The sequence below is a fragment of the Onychostoma macrolepis genome, chromosome 07 (genome assembly GCF_012432095.1).
Source record: "Onychostoma macrolepis isolate SWU-2019 chromosome 07, ASM1243209v1, whole genome shotgun sequence".
In the NCBI taxonomy this organism is placed as follows: Eukaryota; Metazoa; Chordata; class Actinopteri; order Cypriniformes; family Cyprinidae; genus Onychostoma; species Onychostoma macrolepis.
The window spans coordinates 17,362,577-17,387,213 of NC_081161.1; the positions used below are offsets into that span (position 1 = coordinate 17,362,577).

At 37.1% G+C, this 24,637-nt stretch overlaps 1 protein-coding gene across 1 annotated transcript in view; it reads right to left on the reverse strand.

Moving 5' to 3' along the window:
* Positions 1–20,616: 20,616 nt before the first annotated feature.
* Positions 20,617–24,637, reverse strand: part of arap2 (ArfGAP with RhoGAP domain, ankyrin repeat and PH domain 2) — a 91,358-nt gene continuing 87,337 nt past the window's right edge. Inside the window, exons 32-33 of the mRNA XM_058781777.1 lie at positions 23,699–23,821; positions 20,617–23,408 (exon numbers count right to left, since the gene is read on the reverse strand). Coding sequence (XP_058637760.1) covers positions 23,079–23,408; positions 23,699–23,821 — 453 coding nt within the window. The 3' untranslated portion in view covers positions 20,617–23,078. The remainder of the gene's footprint in view (positions 23,409–23,698; positions 23,822–24,637) is intronic.

Below are 24,637 nucleotides of genomic sequence, written 5' to 3' on the forward strand. Positions count from 1 at the left end.
AACGCTGGCGCAGTCTTTGCGGAGGTGAAAGTGTGTGTTGTCATCGCCCTCTGGTGGACATTTGAGGTACTAACGCAGACTCTAATCTGAGATAAACACGTCTAATGTAAGATCTGTGCTGTTATAGCATGTGCTTTTCTCAAATAAATGCTTTGTTTTATAACTGAAATAAAAGAAAGGACATGAATTAATATAACACTTATCTATTGATTAAACAGTTCACTCAAAAATGCAAATACGGTCATCATTTACTCACGATGCTTCAAGCCCATATACCTGTAGCTTCTCTTCTGAAAAACACGAAATGTTCATTTTTTTGACAAATATTTTTTCGTATACTTCATGTGACTGAGAACTAGGACTGGCAAGGTCCAAAATAACCAAAACATACCTCAAAGGCAGCATAAAAATATCAAAATGTCTTCGATTAGTTTAACGTACAACATTCAGAGTCGTCCGAATCCATTCGATAGCTCTTATTTAGACCCACATTGTAAATCGGACGAACCAGTTCACTGAAAAATAGCCCTTCAAGAGTCGTTCAGGAATTGGACTCCTTCAAAAACTCTCTCGGAGAGTTGGGGCAGATGTTATGACTTTAAGTTAATGTTGCTTATATCGCAGGCAGTTCGTTAGAAAACGTTATCATATAGCTACAAAAGACTTGGGATACTGCCATTTTTTACTTTAATGGTTCTTTTGTCATTTTGGAGCTTGAAAGCCCCAGAGCTCAGCATGAGATAATAAGTAAATAATGGCATAAGTTTCATTTTTAAACATTTTTAAACTTTCCTTATTCACACTATTAGTATAACCAGTGGGAGAGAGGATGGCAGTCTAAACACCATTTTATTGTATCTCCATGAAACACATAGCCATTTGGAGTTCTACTTTTACAATATTATGTTGTCTAAATATTTTACAAGCAATTGCTAAAGACTGCCACATAAAACTACATCCAAGTTTTGTTTTGTTTTTGGTGGGAAAGGTTCACTTCAGTGCTACTCTGGACAGCTTCGAACATTGTGCTCCTCATCATCTGGTTACTATTTCTTTCCTTCAGGCTTTCCTCTTCCTCACCATCACCTCCACCCGTCCATCAGCCCATCCCTGTTCTATCACACACATACACACTTGCAGAAATACATCTGCAGGGTGTGTGTGAGTTATGGTGCTCTCTCCCCCAGCGCTGTTATGCCTTGACACGGATGGCCACTTCCTCCCATCATGCATTGTTTTGTGTTGAGCCTGTGGGCAGAACGTCCTGCCTCAGTATGAATGGGTCCAATCTCTCAATACTCACCGCTTTAGTCTCTCTCCCTTTTTTTGTCTCTCTCTTTCTCTGTCCCACTGATTGATGCCACACTATTCGGGCAAATTGCCTGCACACATCTTACCCAACCGGTCTGGCAAGATCGTGTGTTTGTGCGAGTGTGCGAAGGGCTGAAGGAGAGAAAAAGAGAGAAGAGCTTCGCGAAGGTACAGCCAGCATGACAATGCAATCTGGCCCAAGGGGGAGAGCGATAGACGGACGGACAGACACAGAGAGAGAGATGATAGGAAAGATCCATTGCATTCTTCTTAATGTACTTGGCATCAGAGGATGCCGAGACCCGTGCCAATAAGAACCGATTGAATCAGAATAAAACGGTGAAGGAATATCACCCCGCCTGTGTCCATTTATGTGGATGTTTTCAGTCCGACAGAGTCTTGACAGTGAAAGAAAGAGATAAAGAAAGTAAAAATGTGTGTGCATATAGGATTTGGACCATCTTCTCTACAGATTCAAGGGGTCTGGTTAGCGCTCGGCGAGTGTGTGCGTGCGTGTGCAGGATTTGGGCTCTCCTCTGTACAGAATGAGCGATCCGTCTTGCTGGTGCTGAGGAAGCATTCCCATAATCCCACTGCTCAACTTCAAAAAGCTTTGTAAAAGACTACACAGCACCCTGCACCACAGTAAAACCCTCCCCGTCTTTATTCTCTCTCCTTCTCTTTCTGGTGCTTTTCTTCTCCTTCGTAGCTTCAGTCATCTCTGCCCCGTCTGACATCTCCTGCATTCCAATCTCTCTTCTCAAAGCACTTCTCATCAATATTATATCACTTTCTCTCTCTCTCTTGCTCACTTTGACCATCTATTTCTCCCTCTGCACTCTTCTTCTCCTGACCCATCGCTCTTTGCTACATTGAGCAGGTGCTATAGGATTATTTTCTTTATGTACCGCTAACTCTTATGTGACCCGCAGAGTGAGGGAGATGGAGAAGAGTGCTACCACGGGGCAGCAGGAGGATGAGTGCCCTAATCAAGGGCACAATGACAGGGGTCAGAGGAGGTGGCCCAAGTGGGATTTGAACCTGCTTCCTCCTGCTTTCTTCCACTGAACCGCTTATTGTGTTATTTTCCAGTTGTCTGGTTTTCTAAAGAAGCCAGCGAGTGCTAAATGGGAGAGAAGACCTAGCTGTTTGGTGTATATTTCAGCTGTCCTCTAAAGATATATATGTGCTGAAGCGATTGAGGAATGCGCACACGTGCAAATCATTTGACCCGCTGCTCTTTCTGTGTTTTACAAGTACAGAACTTCAGCAAAACTCCATGTAGTTGTGAAGAGTAGTAGACAAGCGATGCCAAAACATTATAAACGGCAGCGCCTATAACAAAGACAGACCCTTCGATGATCGGTGTAGGCCTGTCCTTTTCAATTAGCCCTTCTTTTGTTTCTTTCTCTCTCTTTCAGCAGGAGGCTCAGGAATATTGAGTGAAGCCCAACCCCTGCTTCAAATATTGATACCGTTCTTACCAGGCCTCAATGCCCTTCCTACATGACCGGCTTCTAAAACAGAAAGGAAAAAGTGTTTGTTTGCGGCTCTGTGATCATTACCGCTGAAAGTGATGAAAGTTCAAAATGCTTATAAATCATATAGAATGGAGTATATTGAAAATCTGAAATAGCACAAAGTTTCCTGTAAGGGGTAGGTTTAGGTGTAGGGCAATAACACATACGGTTTGTACAGTATAAAAAGCATTACGCCTATGGGAAGTCCCCATTTTTCACAAAAACAAACGTGTGTGTGATATTCTTAACTCGGCATCTGACACTCCGCATCAACTTCATGTTTTTATTCCTCCCTCCCAAATACATATTCCATTTCCTCCATTTACCACAATCTCACAGATTTCCCTCATACTGGCCTTTTCCACCGTGACCACCATAAATGCAATTAACATCAAATGTCTCTAGTTTCTTCTTTAAAGGGGTCATATCATGCCCTTTTACAAAGTCTTGATTTCATTTTTGGGGTGTAGGCTACTAGAATAGATTTGAAGGCTCGATTGTTCCAAAAACATTATTTTTCACATATTTTACATTATTGACGCACTTCTCTTCCCAGTCTGTCTCCAATGACCTGTTCAGTTCCTGTTTTGATTAAACCCCTCCTTTCAAAATACAAAATGTGCTCTGATTGGTTAGCTGGCCCAGTGCGTTGTGATTGGCGAACCACTTAGAGCATGTTCCAGAAATGACACGCTTTTATTTTAGTTTTTTCAATTTTGAAATGTCTCTTCGACATGGCAATTCAAGACATTGAGGTGTATTGTTGTTGGATGTAATAATAAACATAGTATTCGTCATTTACTCCTGACATCTGAGCTGCTGAAGACGCAGTGGATTACTTGTGTTTTTGAAGGGAATGCGCCCCCCGATCTTCCAAATTGCATCTAGGTTTGCGCGAATCCACTTTTCACATTTGATCCAGTTTCGCCTACAATAGAAATATGTAAAAAAATGTTCCTGTTCCTGCTTAAACAGTAAAGCATGGCACTAGCAACACTAAGGTCATGAGTTTGATTCCCAAGGAATGCATGAACTGATCAAATTTGTAGCTTTAATTCAGTGAAAGTCACCTTAGACAAAATTCACTGGCCAAATGCATAAATGACCAAATTCAGACTTGCAGTTTGAACTGAATGTGAGGATATGAAAAGACAGTGTAATGCAAACTAATGGTTATAAAACATAATCTGTCTATTGAGTTGTCCTTGTGGGCTTCACACAAAAACAATCATGCATGTGTAACAAGTGTAATCAGATTCACACTCAGACTCTTATGTTCTTTTTAGTGAATCAAAAATATACAGTTCAACCAGTCTGATTTACAATCAAATGAGTCTTATGAGCCAGATTCTTTTACTGAATCAGTTAGTAAGTCTCATGAACTCACACTGTTTTTTGTTCCTTAAAGGGATAGTTGCTGTCTATGGAGGGTCAGAAAGCTCTCAGATTTCATCAAAAATATCTTAATTTGTGTTCTGAAGATGAACGAAGGTCTTATTGGTTTGAAACGACATGGGCGTGAGTAATTAATGACAGAATTTTCATTTTTGGGTGAACTATCACCTAAGTAAAATCTGTTACCAGTTGAATTGGTTTGTCTTGTTTGGTCTCCTTCGCTAAGGTCAGTTAATCAATCAACATCTGATTCACTTTCTCTAAACATAAAATTATCATTATTTTCAGTGATTTTTTGTGCACCAAAGGTTCGTGACACCAAATATGATTGAAGTGTTTTCAGACACTCCCCTGTCTTCCTTTGGATTTCCATTTTAGATGGATCTGTGTTGTTAGGGGAAAAATGGTTTATGTAAGTTTTACTAAGCTTACACTCCACATATTCATGGAATGTCTGCGTTTTTATGTTCATAGAGGATAATCCTCTTGTCTTAAAGGGTTAGTTCAGACAAAGATTATATTGTAATTTACCCATACCCTGACTTTTTCTGGAATATGAAAGAAGATATATTTTGAAGAATGTTTGTAAGAATTTCAGTTACTATTGAAAAAAAAAAAAAGTCTCATTGTATGAAACATTTCTCAAAGTATCTTCTTTTATGTTCCATGGAAGAAATACAGTTTGAGTGTGACATGAAGGTGAGTGAATGATGGCATAATTTTTATTTTTAGGTGAGCTCTTTAACTAAAGGACTGAGAGAACAGCAGCCCATTAGACAAGCTCTTTGGATGCTTTTTAGAGCCATTCCTTCCTCTGCTGTGCTCACTCACTATCTTCCTCAGCGTTTCTTCATCCATTTCCAGTGCACCTGTTCACCCTGAGTTGTTTATGAAATGTTTATGGTTTCTATAGGTACTCAACATATGAAAGAACTGCAGCATTTTTCTCTCCTTTCAGATACCAAGCAAACCAGGTAAAATTGTAAAATTGTGGTACATATAACTGCTCCTCATATAAAAGAGCAAAAAACAGTTTACACACACACACACAAAGCCCTAAAGGTTAAAAACACATGAAATATTTACTCATTTAATAGCCTGTCAACATTGTCATTCCTTTAAAGCATGACATTTGTTTGCCGTTCCATCTTCCTCTCACTCACTTTCTTGCACACGCTTTTGCTGAAATGAATTATTGATTTTAGTTTTAAGTTGGTCTTCCTTTTTGTTTCCGTTGTGAATATGAATACATATCACTTTTTTACTGTTTCACTCTCAAAGCTATCTTTTTTTAAAGAGTGCAAGTCCATGAGCGTATGTGATTGTCTCCTGAGCCTCAAAATGCAGCCTCAGCATCCAGCCATTGATTTTGTTTCATCTTATTGAGTTTCTCTTTTCCTCTCCCCGTCGCTCTTATACTGTATCACTTTCACCTCTCTCCATCATTGCTCAGTCCATCTCGTCCAGTGAGACAAAACACCTATAAATGCAAGTTACTAATAAACTTGACTTTATTTACTGTTTTCAGAATTTCAGTGTATTAAAAGACATTCAATACATTAGAAATTGAAACGTGATTTTGAGCTGAGGTGAAAGTGGAATAATAAAGAATAAATAAAAGTTGTCGTTGTGGTCTGCATGCAATAACGTGTCGTGTCCGATTCACAAACAATTGACTCTTATGAACTGCTTCTTTTCAGTCATTCAAAACATACTGTACAGCGCAAACAGTGAATTCCAATTCACAAACAAATCACTCTTATGAACTGGTTCTTTTTAGCAATTCAAAAAAATATACCAAATGACCAACAAAATTCATGTGTTTTTCATTTTTAATAGTACTCTTCAGTGTAATAATGCCAGAAAATCTTCATTTAAACTTTAGTTTTTGCTTTTAGTGAATATCATTTCTGTTAAATAAATAGAATTTCAACTGAATAGTTTGTCCTGGTGTTAATTTCTAAAATTAACTATTTCATTTTGAACCATGATGAAGTTTCCCTGTATAATTTGCTGAGATCTGGAATCAACTCAAGCTGAGAAATGTGAATAGATACCCTGCCCTAACAGCAAGTAGAGAGAGAAATGAAATTAGTATGAATTTTTCATAGTAAGAAAATACAGCAACGGACAATATCATTTCAATCATTTTGGTCATCATTAGACTGACTAATTAGATCATAATAAAGCCAAAATCATCATAAGATAATGTAGCTCTCCCTCAAAAGAGAATTACTGCAGTCTCTCTCTCTAAAGACATCTTGACACACTCTCTCCTCATTGCTCGCTGCTGCTGAATTATCTGTGTGCCACAGGAAGACCCTAATATCTTCACAAACAGATCAATTCATCCCTGCGTGAAAAAGAGAAAGCTATAGAGGAAACAGAATAGCCACCCGATCTTCCCCTGCTTGTTTATACCGCAGCTTCCAGAGTGAATTGAATTCCTGAACACAGGCGGTCATCCGTTATTGAGATCACCTGATTCTGAGATTCAGAGTTTCCTGCCTGTGATTCACAGCATCTTCCTGCCTGTCTGCTCCCCGCTGCTCGGCTTCCTCAACATTTTCACGGGCTCATCATCTCATTCCAGAAGGTTTCACGGGGCTCAGACTTACACAGCTCATTTGAACTCTAGTACAGATGCTGCCAGGCCACTTCATCCTCCCAGATGATGCTGAGATACTCTCTCAAAGTCTATACAAACAGATGTGAAGACATATTCTGTCATTCTTGGCAGGAAAGTCATGTGAATTCATGCAAGTCATTTTGAAGATGGGAGGAGTGGTCTACAAGGAGGTCCCAGTTCGAGTCCAGACTAAGCTGAAAGTCCTTTTTGTGTTGAGATGCTTAAAATGAGAGTGTGAGTACAGTATATATGTGACTGGCTACACACTCCAAGAAAGGTCTGTAAAAATAGGTCACAATGTATTGTGTTAATTTTAACTGTAGGAATTTTCACAGGAATTTTACCTTTGATTGTGCATTGTGTTGTGTTTTAGAATCAATAAACTTAACAGATAATGTCCTGGCAGGAAATTACCAATACTTAGATTTTTTCTTTCATACAGCACAGACATGCTGGGATAGAAATGAGGTAGGAGGTTTAACAGGCCAGTGTTTTGCTCCTTTAAAGGAATATTTCCCCACAAAAATGAAAATTTGCTGAAAACTTACTCACCCTCAGGTCATCCAAGATGTAAATTAGTTTGTTTCTTCATTTTAATTTCACATTTGGAGAAATTTAACATCACATCACTTGCTTACCAATGGATCCTCTGCAGGGAATGGGTGCCATCAGTTCAAACAGCTGATAAAAAAAAAAAAACATCACAATAAACCAAAAGCAATACAAACAACTCCAGTCCATTAATTAACACCTTGTGAAGTGAGAATCTGTGTGTTCTTAAGAAACAAATCTATCATTAAGACTTTAAAACTTTTAAACCGTCGCTTCTGGTCAAAGTAAGAGTCCATAATCTGTAGTAATGCTTCCTCTTGTGTCCTTTCACATCAAAATCTACCACATATTTGTTTAGATTTCTTTTGGGCTGTTTTGCTATTGAACGGTGCTTGATCTGTGCATATTTCTTTGCATCTGTGCATCTTCACAAGATGACTTTTCCTTTGGAAAAAGCAATGTAGACTACTCGTATTTTAGCTGGAAGCAACAGCATGAAGTAAAAAAAAATTATAATAATTCTTAATGACAGATTTGTTTATTACAAACACACAGCTTTAACAGCTTTACAAAACATTAATTGATGGACTTGAGTCATGTGTATTACTTGTGGATTATTGTGATGCTTTTATCAGTTGTTTGGACTCATTCTGACGGCACCCATTCACTGCAGAGGATCCGTTAGTGAGCATGTTAAATTTCTCCAAATCTGTTCAGATGAACAAACAAATTCATCTACATTTTGGATGGCCTGAGGGTGATGACATTTTCAGCAAATTTTCATTGTTGGGGGAACTATTCCTTATTCCTAAATACCAGCTCAGTTCCTGAATTTGAAGTGAATTTGTATTGAGTTAGCAACAGGACGCAGTTCAAATTTGAATACATGGAAGAATAAAGATAATTAACTGAAATACATTGAAATTCATACAGCTGTAATTTTTGAACAGAAAAGCAAAGAGGGTTACAAAGCTTTGAAGTTTGAAGGCTTATGGGTCAAAGATAGTTTACTGATTCACTCACCAATTTCTCAAAGAAAATGGCATTTCATAATTACCATTTGAAAACTGTATTGAAAGTCTTGTTTGATGAATGGATATCAAATTCAAAGTTATTCATATTATTCTTTTTAATCCTAAATTATGTGTTGTTGTTACATATTTTATATATTCAGTATTAATTTGATGTCCTCGCTCTATTAGGACTTTCTGTTTAAAGCTGAAAACATATACAGTAGGTGGTTTTTATAAAATAATATGCCTTAAGTCTGTTGAATATAAAGTGTATTCAATTCAATAATAAAAAGCCCAAAAGGTTATTTTTGTTCCGGTCTCTTCTGTCTCACAGGACTGCATTATAACTCTCATGCCCAAATACTCTAATTTCAGCACCACGGACAGAGTTTCATTCAATTACTCTGTGTCTGTGCTGCTGGAGGCGTTCTTTAAAATGGCTTAACACAGCTTATTTCTTCCCATTTCTTTTAGCTGTTGTGAGCACAATCAGCAAAGTAAAGCAGCTGCCATGTCAGCCCAACCCTGAACTCGCTATAGGAATCCCTTATTTTAGTTAAATAAGCCCAAAGATACAGCATTTCCTCTTGGGTTTCTAAATCATTCCCCCAAAAAATAATTGCAATTCGAAACAATAAATGCATTTAAAATCTTTGCTGGAACTTGATGAAACTACATCATGAAGTGATAGTGAAGCATCTGTTACCCAATAAACCTCTGCATAGTCAATAATGCATCGAGAAACAACTACACCACACTCTTTTACCTTATTTATTTGAGACACAAAACCCAGACAAACAGTACCCTAAATGTAAGTTTATTACCTGTGAATCCTCTTCAAAATCGCATTTAGCCTTTGACAGTCTGGCTAGAACAATGGTGTAGATTTGATGCGCTGGAAGGCTAACAAACTTAATGGACTTTAAAATCGACGGAGCGCACAGAATCACCCGTTAATGGGACACTTTGCTTTCCCTGCCCAATTTTTTTTTTTAGCATAAAGGTCAACTTGAAATGTCAACAGAACATTGTAATTAAGATACTCTTTCATTTTGCACATAAACACATACAGCCAAATGCTGGATCTGTGGAGATGGAAGGCACTCAAGTGGGAACAGTGCAAAAGAAATAAGCGCAACGGGTACTGAGAGGACTGGGAATGAATTCTCAAATCGCACGGTTTCCATTCAAAAAAACTTCTCTTCTCAGTTAAGTTTAACGGTGACTCTGTTGCAATTCACTATGTAAGGAGAGAGATATATATTCATGGTATTTCTGCATCACAGACCAAATATGAAATTCAGCAGAGTTCACCTTGCCTTCAAAAAGAAACCGTTCTCCCTCAAGAACACACACCCACACATACACATATCACACTTACGGGCTATAAGAAAAGTTTACCCGCACAAGCCAGAGAACAGAATGAAATACTGACATAAAGAGATGGCAGCTGCACAGAGAGAAAATGTGCCAGCGCAAAACGAAGCACGACAAATGGAGGAAAGGAATTCTCTGGAAGAAACGTGAGAACAGAGGGGAGGGAAGTTGGAGGAGTGAAGGGTAGAAGAGCCCCTCGGGCAAGCTCACAGTTTCTGCCACTTTTAATTTGCTTGTCTAATTGTGCAATAACTGGCCTCATCTTCCAAAATCCTCCTTGAAATGTAGGCCTCCAATCACACCAGGCCAACCGCCTAGCGTCCGCTGACAAATTCAGCCTGACTGTTGGCGGGGACCAAATTGATCGCAGCAAGGAAGCTACTAAAAAGCCTCCATTAAGGCTAGGAGAGTGTTTATAAAGAGACTCATTCAGTAATCACCATGCGTCTGCCTCACTGGCTGCGTCTGCATCTTTCCTCACTTGAAAATACATTAAAAGGGTCCAGATGTTTTATAGGCATGGATTTTTTCCCAAACAAAGAAATTATTTAAAATAAAAAAAATAAAAAAAAGAGAAAGTATACACAATATTAAAATATATGATTAAAGCAACTGCTCAGCCAAACCAAATGCAATTTGTACAGTGATCACAGCTACGGAAAATAGCACATGTGAGATGAATGTCAAATGCTTCTGTGTCGTAACAATAAGCAACAATCATTTGAAGGCAATTCAGTCTGATGTATGTCCTTATGAAAAAGGAGAATTGAGTTCGGATAATTGCTTTGTTTTTCATTCAGTTAATTACTTTGTTTTATATGTTTATATGATCACATTTCTTCTTCATAGATTTTATGGACATCTAAATTAACTGAAGTCAGTAAATAAGAATGAAGAAACTAAGAATCTGGCAACATTTTATTTCAATGTCACCTTGTTTTATATATATACGGTATATACTATCATTGGTTAACATTGCTAATAACATTAGCAACATAACTAATAAGTTAGTAATTAGCAATAACAGTAAATGATACATAAATACAAGCACCAAACCCTATCCTAAACCTATATTAAGTACACATTGTTAAATAATATCACTCTGTACTTATTTCTGTAATTACATTCTGACAAGGACACATTAAAAAAGTGTGAACGGTTGTTATTTTTCTCAGTTTTAAAAAGACTTTTCTCCTTAGTAAATTGTTTCTTGTAGTGACAGATAAAGGGTTAAAGGCAAATGATTGTTGACTGTAAGAGGACAGTGAAAGTGAGCGATACAGAGGGAGGGAGACTTTGCTTTTTTAAAGGAAAGAAGAGAGTATTTAAGTGGCAGCTGTGAACACATGTCAAAATAAATTTGGGTCAGTCTCTCTTCAGCTTCCAGAGATATCATTTCAGTCTCTATCGCTTTCACACATTCAAACACACACACACACACACACACACACACACACACACACACAGACAGACGCTTAAGGCTCCCTAAGGCCTGTTTTGAGATAAATAACTTGACCCACAGTTTGTGCTTGCATTGTTGAAATTTGTATTATACAATGTGATACTATATGCAAACATAACACAATACTAACTTCCTCAGACAAACCCTACCACACTCGCAGCCATTCCACTTAATGTTTTTGTTAAGTATGAACATGAAAGACAGATGTACATGAATCAAATGAAGGCAAGACACTACAGGTTAACAGGGTAAAGATTTAAACTAATAGATATCATAATGCTTCCCTAGATGATTAATCACAGTACAATAACACAATTTTTTGTATTACAAGTTTCTAAAATGTTGTTTAAATATGCAAATTATGCATTGTCTAATTAAATATGCACTCATTTGCATGTGGATACACTGAATAAAGCCAGGTTGAAAATTCTTGTTTCGTGTTGCTGACATATTAGAGTTAAAGGTTTTACCAGAGGAAATTTTGGATCTTTTTAATCTTTTTATCTCTCTTTTAACTCCATAAATCAGAAAATACTTTCAAAAGCCTGAAAAAAAAAAAATACATTTCACTATGTTTTTAGGAATAAATTGTTACATAAATCAGGCAAATGATATATTAGCAAACCCCTCTGTAGAAACCTACATAATATATATACAAACTGGAAAGTGTAATGTATGTAAGTGCTACAGATTTCTGGCTCAGTGCAGGTGAATAAAACTCATTTTAAGAAAATGGCTTTTAGGATATTCTACGCATGCAAATAGATAAAGTGTAGAATATACACTTAAATGTATGAGTGTTTTATTCTGCAGAACAAGCAATAGTATGGCTAGCATTGTCTTGCCTTAAACAGATGAGAATTTTTTAAACAAATGCTTCTCTGTTTGAACAGACTGTCCTGGTTCAATCTGTGTTCTGGCACAGAGCTCAAGACGGGTGATGCAAACTGACACATGACTGGATGGCAGAGGTGACAAAACTCCATATTTGAAGAACAAGCCAGAGAGAGAGAGAGTGTGTGTGTGTGTGTGTGTGTGTGTGTGTGTGATCGAGTTTTTTGTGGAAAATTAAGTAAACACAGCCTGTGGCAAATGAGAGATGGTACACAGACCCCAGAGAATGGATGTGTTTGAATTTTAGAGATGGAGGCAGTGGGTGTATTTGATGTCAGGAAAAGAAGCCTAAAAAAATGACACTGTCATGTGTCATAATTCGATGTGGCATGTGGGTCTTTGTGAGAGAGTGGCTGTCAGTGGACATAAGAGTGTGTATGAAAACGCACACGCCCCTTTCCATATTCCATACAGAAACAGCCCTGCGGTCCCTGGAGTTGAGCTCCAGCTGATACATCTCTCACCCTGGATGCTGATCACTTTCTCAGTCAACTGTGTCAACATGTCCATGGATATGATATAGCACAGAGAGAAGTCAACCAAAATAAAAGTCTGGCTTCATGTCGTTCTAAAAACGTTCTTTCTTCTTTGAAACATAAAAGATATGTTGAAGAATGTTGGCAAACAAACTTTGCTACTGACTTCCATTGTATGGACAAAAAACACTCAAAATATTATCTTTTATGTTCCACAGAAGAATTAAATCACACAGGTTTGGAATGAAATGAGGGTAAGTAAATGATGACAGAATTTTCATTTTTGGTTAAACCGTTTTAAAGGAACAGTTCACCCAAAAGTGACATTTTGACATTACATTCAATTATTCACTGTTAATCTTCCACTCCAGTGAATTGTTAACTACAGCAAACAGATCATCGAGTGACAAGGAACAATTCCGATTTTGTGAACAAATCAAACAGACCAAATCATATGAACTGGATCAACGGATTCATTCATCGATTTGACTAATTCACATACTGTACGTCCTTTTCCCACGAACACAAAATTTTCAGCGAATAACGAATCTTCTACAAGGCTTGGGAAGACCTGTTCACACCAAAGACGATAAGCGTTATCTTTAATGTTTTAATAATCATTCTAATTCTATGAGAATAGAGATGTCCACACCACAAATATAACAATAACAATTTTAAAGTGAAAAAGAATGTAAAATTTACAGGGAAAAAAAATGTAAATTGACGTTCCCAGAATTCCCTTCATTGCATTTCAAATTTTGTTTGAATTTGATGTTTTCTAAAATGTTGCTACCATATATTTTACGGTAGAATTCCGGCAACCACAGCTGCCGTTTTTTTACCGTAAAATGTTACAGATTTTTTTTTACAGTGTTGTTATAGCCATCTTTTTTGATATCATTCTTGGTCTCTTAAGAAGACTAATTTGTTTTTGTTTTTTTACAAATGTACCTTTTAAGTTTGAAAGTACATGAGGGAATGTAAATAACAATATTAAATGAACTCATTTCTGAGTGAGCTCACATGTGTTTAACATGTCTTCATCAATTATTTATACCCCTGCTTGATTACACTATATACCAATAGTCACTACATTCTACTAACTACAGGTAACTTTGCAAATACGTGTCAAGTAACTCTAATTCCAGTATAATATCGAGAAGTAAGTCAGCTGTATATACACACACTCCTATTGTGCTAATCAAGTTTATTATCTGAATGTTTTCATCTGGGGGTAATTGGTTGATTATCTGAACATGCTCCTACTGAACGTTTTTAATAAAAAAATCATATAGTCAGTAGAACGTATGTTGGGGCACCATTAAAATAAAGTGTTAGTAGATTGGTCGTTGACACGTAGTTGCCTATCAAAATAACGTGTGTTTTTTTTCATCCACCAGTATAATTTTCTTTATTGCCGTTTCTACCTGACTCTTGCCTTCAAATGCATGCATGTTACCACACATCTCTCCATTAAAATCCTCAGTCATTCTTTTGGCTCTATATTGAAGAATTAGGAAGCTAAAAGCAGTCTGTCTGAGTGAGTCTGTGGAGTGATGCTTTAGAGTAAATACAAATCAATACTGCTGTACTAACTCAATTTCCTCTTAGCGTGAGGCTACATACAGCGTTTCACTGAATTAAAGAGAGTCAGACAGGATGTGCAATTGTGTCTAACCTAATATAATTGCGGTGAATATGGAAAGCCTGTCTGCTTATTTGAGCATGCCATGTAGCAAAAGATGCTACGTGTTGAATGGAGATGATAGACTGTGACTAGCATTGCATTGAGACCATTAGCTTTTAGAAGCTTCTTTTGATTGAATCTGTTTCGTGTCCCTGAAAAACAAGCATCTGTCACCATTCCTGACAAACAAGAAAAAAAAATGAGAGATGAAGTGAGGCTTGTATCTGATGTAACATTGTGCTTAATGGTTTTAGCAGAAGCATGTTGAACTCCATGGCACTTGTCTGCTTGTTTGTTCATTTTAAGCTATTCATCCAGTTCACCCTGTTCCATGTTCTTCATCTGTAACCTCTCAACATCTCTTCGTCCTCTACTGCATATAGAAAATGGTTTTTGTATTGTAATTAGACAGCAATTTGTGAGCACAGAGTTGCTCTGCACACAAGTATGAGCTAATCTCAGTAATTAATCCTCATTTACTTAGCTCCTCGGTGGAGACCATCACCTCTGCTTTCTGCATAATCTCTCTCTCGCTCAAAATTAATCTATCATTGTAATCATATTCACTTTTTGGCCAAGAATAACTTGTTTTCACTCCCTTGTTTAGCAGTAAGTGCATTCTCCAATGAGTGCGTCATTGTCAAAATCATAACAATGTTCTGAAACATTCGCTATAAATATGCCTTATATGCTGTTTGTCCTCTGTGTTCTGCCAAACACCACTGACTCGACGAGGCATGGACTCTACAACACCCCTGAATGTGTCCTGTGGTATTTGGCACAAAGACGTCAGCAGCAGATCCTTCAAGTCCTGTAGGTTGCGATGCGTCGCTGTGCATCAAACGTTTTGGATCGAGATCTGGGGAATTTGGAGGCTAGGCAAATGCCTTGAACTCAACATGTTCCTCAAATCATTCCTGTTCCTCAATCAGTGTGTGTTGTGGCACATTCCTAACATCATTCAAATTTTGAGGGACTTTCTGTTGGCTTAGACCAGAGGGGACAGCCTCCGTTGACCTCACCGGTTTGTAGTTTGTCCCTCCTTGGACCACTGTTGGTAAATTCTCATCACTGTTCACTGAGTGCAACCCAAAAGCCTTGCTGTTTCAGAATTCCAACCCTATGTGACCACCTGAACCAGCTAATCAAGGTCTTTAGACAGTAGAAACTTTCAGGAAAGTGTGTCGAGCTAATTTACTCTGTAGGACATGGACCCTCCAGGAGCAGGATTGGACAGCCCTGCTATATACATATTAAGTTGTAACTGTATGTTTTGTTTTATAGTCGAAAAAGGACTGATTTTCAAAATGGTTTTTAATACCACCAATGACAAACTAATACCAGAAAGACATCAGTCATGGAATGTTATAGCGAGTTTGTGCATAAATATCAGCTATGTTTGAAAGTACAACCTTGTAATCATGTCACAGGTCATTAAGCCATCAATGTCCCAATGCTTCGTCGTTAAAGACCCTTAGTAGAATTTATTTTCACAATATATTGCATCATGTCATAGGGAATTAGGGAATGGAATGAGACTGAGCCGAAGTGTGTGTCTGCACCGACCGATACATGCCACCCTCTTTCACCAAACAATGAGGAAAAGCATGGCAACACAGAGGACAAAGCCTGGTTGATTGCTCTTTGTGGTGTGGAGCGCTCTCCGTTTTTCAACCCCACGAAAGCTACAGACTTAAAGCTGATGTGACAAATTACAGAGGCAGTCTCACAATGCCTTCCATTCGCAAGCCCTTCCAGATATGAGAAATGGTCGTACCACATCTCTTTCTGTAGCGGGTATCTGTTTGCCTCAGCTTTCGTCCGGTTTCATTTATTCAAAGTATTTACTGTCTGAGGAAACGAGAGCTGTGGTGAGGTCTGGACTGACATGGGCAGCTATGTGTAAACAGAATCCTTCATTAAGATAAAACGCAAGAGGCAGGTCTGATAAATGCAGCAGATAAATGGCTATGGATATTTGTCTTGGCCGTGGAAAGCAAGGTTTCATCATGGCAGCACTTGCTGGTTTCTAAGTCTTGCTCTTTTCTTTTGCTTGACTCCTTGTTTAGCTTCTTTTTGATGTTTTTATCTGCCTTCTTCAATTGAAACTTCTTTAATCTGTAAAGAAATAGTTCACCCCACAAAAAAATTCTGTCATTTATTCATACTCACGTTGTTCTAAACCTGTATGACTTTCTGTGGAAAATAAAAAAAGATATTTTGAGATGGAAGTCAATGATGACCAAAATGGTTTGAAAAACACACACATACTTTTTGCCATCACAACTAATGCCATGTTTTTGCATCTCTTACTGTTGTCATGTAGACCAACAGTGTGTTGACCCTTATTGGGTTGGTTTCCTCTGTTCATTTATTATTTAGAGCCCATTCAAGTGGACATCTGTCCATGCCATGTCTATGCAGGAAATGAAGACATAGAAATCCGGCGCAAGTCATGGGAGTTTAAAGATATCACCAGACGCCCTTGTGATGGGACCACAGCATCAATTATTCACCATCTTCCAGTATTTCAGCACCCAATCAACATCTACGATGAATTTTTATCCAGCCTTCTATTCTTCAAGACTGCAAACATATGCAGGAAAATAAGCATGCGAGCCACTACCGTCCCAGTTTGTCTATGACCTGAATCGCCTGTCTGCATAAACACTAGTGGATGATGCTAATTAAGATGGGAGAGAGAGTCTTATTAGTGTGAAAACCGAGACAGAAAAAGTTTGGAAAATAGCAGAAATGTGACTGCATAACAGGGAAGGTTAGTAAAAGTCAGTCAGTACTCAGTGAGATATCTGAAAGATTATTATTTAATTTTTTTCCATAAAATAGAGACTCCAGTTTGAATAGTCGACTCCCTAAAGAGACTGAATGAGGGGTGTTTAAGCCCTCAGCCAAAAGCAACTTTGGATTCAAATGAACAAAGCAGAACATTTTGTTCACTGTGACCTAAAATCAATTTTATCTTAAAAATAGCAATGTTTCTGAGTGGCTTTCAATCATGACTAACGAAAAAAAAGAAGAAATAAAAAAAAAAAACCTGCTGTGACTCAGTCTTTAGTGGAACTGGGTGGACGGATGGGGAGCGAGACTGAAAGACAGAGCAAGCGAGCGAGCGAGGGAGTAAAGAGATGATAAATGCTCTGACAAATTAGGTTAAAGTATTAGTCTGGCTTGTGCTGGATGTAGCACTGGTAGCATAAATATGACAGAATGAACGCAGCCAAAGTTTGTTATCGAAATGCAAGTACAGGGCAGCGGTGATGCAGTCAGTGACAAATTGATGTCAGAGGCTAGCATAATAAAAATCATTTACCGTTGCCGTAGTTACCCAACCCTCAGTCATGTATGCCACAATAACACTAATAAGTGAACGGCAAGGTTAAATAGACAAGTGCACGCACATGCATTGGTTTTTGTAGATTAAACCAATATATTTCAGACATTATTTTTATGGTTCGATGTTAAGATATATAAATTATACATTGGTTAATTCAATACAGTTATTTTTTTTTATCTCTAAATAGGCCTCTTGTTTTTGATTACCTCTTTCTCTCTCTCTCTGATTTTCTCACTTACACACAGTGTTGAAGGCATCTGCTTTCTGAGCGTTTTCAGCATGTGGGTGCTGATATTATCTCCCATCAGCCCTACATTGTCTTTCAGCTGCTAATTAGCCACCATTGTAGTTTTGTGGCCAATCAGAGATCTTGCTGTCCAACGAGAGTTGCTTTATTTACATCAGATAAAAGGCATAATGGGATGGGATGGATTGTGGCGATGCACATTATGATCCAAAATCTGAGCTCCTGTGCCAACTGAACAACTGGTGCAATACCATTAGGGTTATTAATTTTGATAAGATAAGCCTTGTAATGATTCATAACCCCCTAAATCTCATCTCATCCATGAATAATTTAGAGGGGATATCGGTTTATTATCTGTTAGTAGTACACATATGTTCCCTGGCTCTCATTATGCTCTGACTCTCTTGATTAGGTATAGCATATAACGTAACAATGGGTATTTAACCTCGGAGGCCTGCGGAAGGCGCTGGAGAACACAGGCAGCCGGTGTGAATAACACGGTAAATTGCCGCAACGGTCTGTAATCCAAATGCACAAACAAACAGGCTGTGATGAATGCAATTTTCATAATTTTCAGATAAGATTGCCGTCTTTTATTCGCTAGCGTTCTGTATCGCTAACATCATTGTCTGCGGAGTTCTGCTTTTCCAGTCCTCATGGTAATTTTGCCCCAACGTCTGTTAGCTAGCAGGCAGCAATATGGCTGTGTGTCCAATTGGAGTGGCCAATATCCACATGAAGATCTGTGTCTTTGTTTATGCTGTGGGCACAACTGTCTTAGTTTGATTTCATCAGAGTGGACGTTCATTAGTGGGAGGACAGCAAACTCATATGCTTTGTTGAACAATCAGGAAAAAGTTATCGCCTACAATTACAGACTTGAAGAGAAAATCTAATCTTCTTTGAAATAAGACACATTGTAAGATATAAAGTCTGGGGTATACACTAAAAGTTTAAATGTTTTCATTTATAGAGTTAAAACGGCAATATTTGGAAATATTATGACAATATAAAATACTATTTTCTGTTTAAATATCTAAATAACTTAAAATGTAATTTATTACTGAGACACAGAGCCACATTATTCTTCAGAAATCATTCAAATATGCGGATTTGTTTATTATTATTATTAACAATAATGATAAATACATTAAATATTGATGTGATTGAATTTATTAAAGGGATAGCCCCTTTAGATGATCCATTTCATTTTTGAGGGGGTCCCAAATATTTTTGTGGAAACAGGAGTAATTTTCTGATGAATAGAAATCGTTAGTAACATTATAAATGGAGTTACTGTCACTTTTGATCAATTTTACATCCTTGCTGAATTAGGGTATTAATAAAAAACACTTACTGACCCAAACCTTTTAGACAGTGGTGTACAGTATATATTCACACTTACATTACATTGTGAGAAATTAAATCATATTGTGAGATAAAGTGTCACAAATGAAAGCTATTACAGAATTACAAGAAAAATATTCTGAAACATTGTTTCACTGCGACAGTCACATTTATGAGAAATTATGTCAAAGATATAAAGCTGCAGTTTATATCTTTATATTTTGAATACTCAGAAATATATTTCTATATACTGTATGTATTCTATATGTCCTAAATACAACAGAGTGTAAATCACTTAGAGCTGTTTTAATAAGTATATTATAGTTCAGTAATGCACTGCAAAACACAAAAGAAAGAGGTCAGGAAAAAGCGACATTGTAATGCCTCACCAGTTATTTAACACTCTTACTACAAAAAGCACACTATCTTTTATTTAATTAAGCTCTTAAGTCCATCATTTGAATAGTTTAACATTAATTGTCCCACAAGAGCCACTCGGTGCCTGTGGTGTGCCTAGCCGCATGTCCCACCTTTCCTATTTTGTTGCACAAATTAAAAACCTAACTTGCTTTATTGACTGTTGTAATCTCTCTGGACTGCTCAGTGTTTACTGACTAATAGCATGAGGGGAAGGTTATGCATTAGTGATGAAATCTGAAAGCTTGGTGGTTCAGAGTCTTCGGCGATGCTTGCTTTTCAGTCTTAAAAGTGAATAGACTTTGTACTGATAAAACAAAAGCCTGAGAGAAATAACAGACTATAGGGACATGCTGCATCTTTTATGAGCAAATGTTTGTGTCATATTAGCTTAATCTCTTTTTTAAATGGATTTTGGGGAGGTGATTTGGGAGCTTTTGCCTGGTGTGACTCTTGTTGTAGTTTGGCCGGTCCAAAGTTAGTAGGACGAGTGTAAAAGCAAACAATTGCTACTAAAAAAAAAAAAACAGGGCTGTTAATGTGCTCAATCAAAATGCAAGCAAAACAAAACCTTAGGAAAACAGTAGCCAATATAATTCCCAGGTAACAGATGCAGCCCAACTAATTCATTCAAAACGCCTGGATTTCACCGACCTTCCTTTGTGTGTCAAAGTCACGCATAATGTTTTCAATTATTTGAGGTCCTTCATTTCCCACACTCCTGCCATATGGTGACCTTCAGATGAGAGAGAAGCGCCAGCACAGCGTAGCAGTAATGCTCAGGCGGGAAGTGCAGCGGAAACAGGTGAGAACAAACACTCGTGTGCGCTTTGAGTGACAGGAGCACAGATGCGACATGTTTCAATCAAAACCGTAACATGTGGCGACGCTCAAGGTGTAAGCATCTGACAGTCGTCATTTATAAACACGCTAATTAAATCAAGCATAAAAACTTTAATGAGGGAGATGGCGCAGGTGTGTCACTTACACCTCTGGCTGATTACAGATGGTAAATCAGACGAAGACAATAAAACACATGGAATACAACCTGATTAACACTTTAAGAGTCACAGAAACACTCTCAATTCAAAATGGCAGCAGCATACTTTTACAAGCAGATCATAAACCACTGGCAGTGCTCCAGTAGTATATTTATACAGAGGTTGAGGAGTTGACAGAGCACTTGTAAAGTGACTGCAAATAAGCAGATGAAACATATATATATAGTTAAGTATATACACTACCGTACAAAAGTTTGGGGTAAGATTTTTTTTTTTTTTTACTTTTATTTAGCAAAGATGCATTAATTTAATCAAAAGGTCCAGTAAAGGCTTGTATAATGCTACAAAATATTTCTATTTGAAATAAATGCTGAAATTTTTGTAGCATTAAGATACTATTATAGTTTTTGTTAATATTCTGAATTACATTTTATTTAATTTGCTGCTTTCATTAATTATAGTTAAAGCAATTTAGCAATTTTCTAAACATATAGATTATAAAACTATATAGTCGATATACTTTTACATTTTTATCATAGTCATTTTTATTTCAGTTTTAGTTATTTCAGGTTTAACTACATGAAAATGATATACATTGACTTGGAAATAAGCTAAAATAAAGAAGTATTTCATTTTATTTAAAAAAATAATTTCATTAACATTTAAAAAATGTTTCCATGGTTTTATTTTTAGTTAAATTAATTAATATATTAAAATAGAGAATGGTCAACTTAAATTGTAACAATATTTTACAGTATTACTGTTTTTAATTTAATTTTATTGTTGTTTTATTTTAATCAAATATATGCAGCATTGGTGGGCATACAAGACTTCTTTAAAAAAATGAAATAATCTTACCAACCTCAAACTTTTGAATGCTAGTGTACTATATGAACCATTTAACTTTATTTACATGACACACGGACTTTAGTATGTTACATGTTTTGATGACAGGCAGAGTGCATGATTACCATTTTAAAAAACAGCCATGAAATGCAGATGGCTGTTAAGTGATTCCTAATCTACATAAAATGTCAACTATAAATATTTAATACCAAACTGGGTGACAATATTCAGTGTGTATGCTCTCATACTATTATGCATTATTCAACAACTTTGGAGTGTTTGGAAAGCTGGGTAAGTTTTGTATCCAACTATAAATAGGCACAAGATTCTCTTGAAAAAAGCACGTGGTATATCATTAGGACTGTAATAACTAATTCAGCTCACTTCTGAACAGCCACTTTCATTACATGGAGGTTTGATAAGTTCTAAACAGATCAATGCAATTGGAGCATCATTGTCTGGTAGTGTCTTCAACCTCCGCTGGCACGAAAACAGAGGAATGAGAATGAGGGAAAACAGCAGGGCTATTTTTGTACCCAACTATAAAAAGGCCACACAATTCTCTTGAGTCAAAAACACGCTTGGTAGATCTTGAAGCACATCAGTAATAAAATGATCAAAATAGAACCCAAAATAGTTGAACTGCACTAAAAATTACTTTACAGTAAGGTTCAATTTGTTAACACTGGCCAATGCATTAGGTATCACAAATTCACATTTTTATAGCCTTTTAGTGTTGATTTATGAACATGCAGTACAACTGTTCGTAGTTATTTCATGTTTGTTCATAATACATTAATGCTAATTAATATAACTTGAAATGTTAACTTTAACATCTGAGACTAATGCTGTAAAAATATCGGTCACTGTTCATGATACCTAATGAATTCAAGTTTATTGCAAGATCCTTTTTCTCGAATTGTGATGCACATCCGACTATTAATGTATATCCGACTGTTGTTTCACTGGAAAATCGATTTATGATATTTAAATTGAAAAGTACGAGGCCAAAAAAAGAAGAAAAAAAACAAAAACATTTACATGGATGAATCATTCACAATGCTTAATAGTAAGAATTTAGAGAATAGGGTAAAATTCCAATTCATGCCAACTTTAACTAATGCTAATGTTTCCATTCCACTCATCTCAGAACAACCTGTTACAAAATATGAAGATTTATGATGATATTGGAACATCATTGTCTAGTAGTGTCTTTTTCAACCTCATCGAGAATACAGATATGAGAATGAAGAGGGAAATGCATGTTATCATGCAAAAGCCTAAAACAATCACTAATGTTCAATAATACTGAATTATATTGTTCTAAATTGATGGATAAAGGCTCAGTGCAGCCTATGGCAAACAGCTGTAGTTGTGCGCAAAAAAAGTCCTAGTTTACACATTTACTGTACTTACTCTCTATGTCGTAGTACATTCGACTTCCTTATGGAGAGGCTATTGTGCTTTGTGGGTTGGTCTTGGTTTTTCTTCATGCACAATGGAAGTGCAATGGACAAGGCTCTTGTCTTTCAGTCTCTGTATGTCTCTCTTATTTGTCTTCTTTCAGAGAGCGCCCTGTTTTGCTGAGAACAGTACTTAGTTCATTAATGAGGTTTTGTGGCAACTGCGCACCTCTGCTGGGCAACACAGCTGCCTTCTGTGATAGCTGGGTGAGAGCGCTGGGGTCCTGTTGAAGTGATGGTCTACGCAGAGACTGGAGTGTGTCATCAATCACCATTTCAAGCCCGGAGACACTCGGAGTTCCTTCACTGCTTGCCAATTTATGCATCAAGTCCGGTTGGTTGCTCACATCTGTGGTCATTTGGTTTTGTGTATTTGAACCTTCTATACTTGTAGCGAGGACTGATTTCCCTTTAGCCTACAAAATAGAGGGAAGTACATGGATATACATGGCTGTATGAGTCAAAGGCTGTTTTGTATGCGGTGGATAAACTTGATGCCCAATTCCAACAACCATTTTTCTGGACAAGATGACATGGATATGGTTTAACTGACAACAAAGATGGAGATCAGGGCTGATCTACTGCCAATTGTGCTGGCCTTTAGAAGTGTTCATTGAAGCACAAAAGTCATTAAGCAACATTAAATAAAAAGGTTTGTCGAGTATGTGTGACATTTATGTGAGTGTAGAGCAGGTTTAGTGCTGACCTCTCTCTGATGTTTGGTTGTGCTGGTCTTTGCAGTGCTGTAAGTGGATGTTCTTCCTCTGCTCAGGTTATAAGGTAACGATGCACTCTGCTTTAGGTCTTTAGGCCATAAGTCACTGGCATGCTGCAAACACATTTACATTTAAGCTTTTACAAGTTCCTTTTATCTTACATTGTGTTGAAGATTTACATTTTATCAGTCTATGCAGGATCAAACACATGATCTTGTTGATGTCAGCACAATGCTCTACTGTTTGAGCTTAAAGGAACAGAAAGGGCAAGTTCTAGCCAATCAAATATTTTACAGGGGAACATTACTAGAAAACCCCTAAAGGAAATACCAGTGTTTGCTAGACAGTTAAGGCACAGAAACATGTCTTAATGTCTACTCCACTTGATCTGGGATTTGTTTTTTAAAGAAATGAGTACATTAATCACTGATGAAAAGTGACAGTAAGGACATTTAAAATGTTACAAAAAGAATTATATTTCAAATAAATGCTGTTATTTTCAAATGTCTATTCTTCACAGAACCCTGGAAAAAAATGTATTATGGTGTCCACAAAAATGTTAAGCAGCACAACTGTTTTCAGCATAAATAATAATAAGAAATGTTTCTTGAGCACTAAATCAGCATATAAGAAGGATTTCTGAAGGATCATGTAACATATAGCTTATAGTTATAGCTTCTGAAAATTCACAATATTTTTCACAATAAATGCAGCCTTGATGAACACACAAGACCTCTTTCAAAAACATAAAACAATGACAGCTGACAGCTAACAGCTAACGTGAACGTAAATGATGTCAGCTGAACATTAATATTAACACTTGACGTGACTATAAATAGTTAAACATATGCAAGAACAAAAAGACATTCACAATATGCAAGTATGCAAATAGGAATAAGACCGAGTGTAATTTAGTATGCAAATATTAC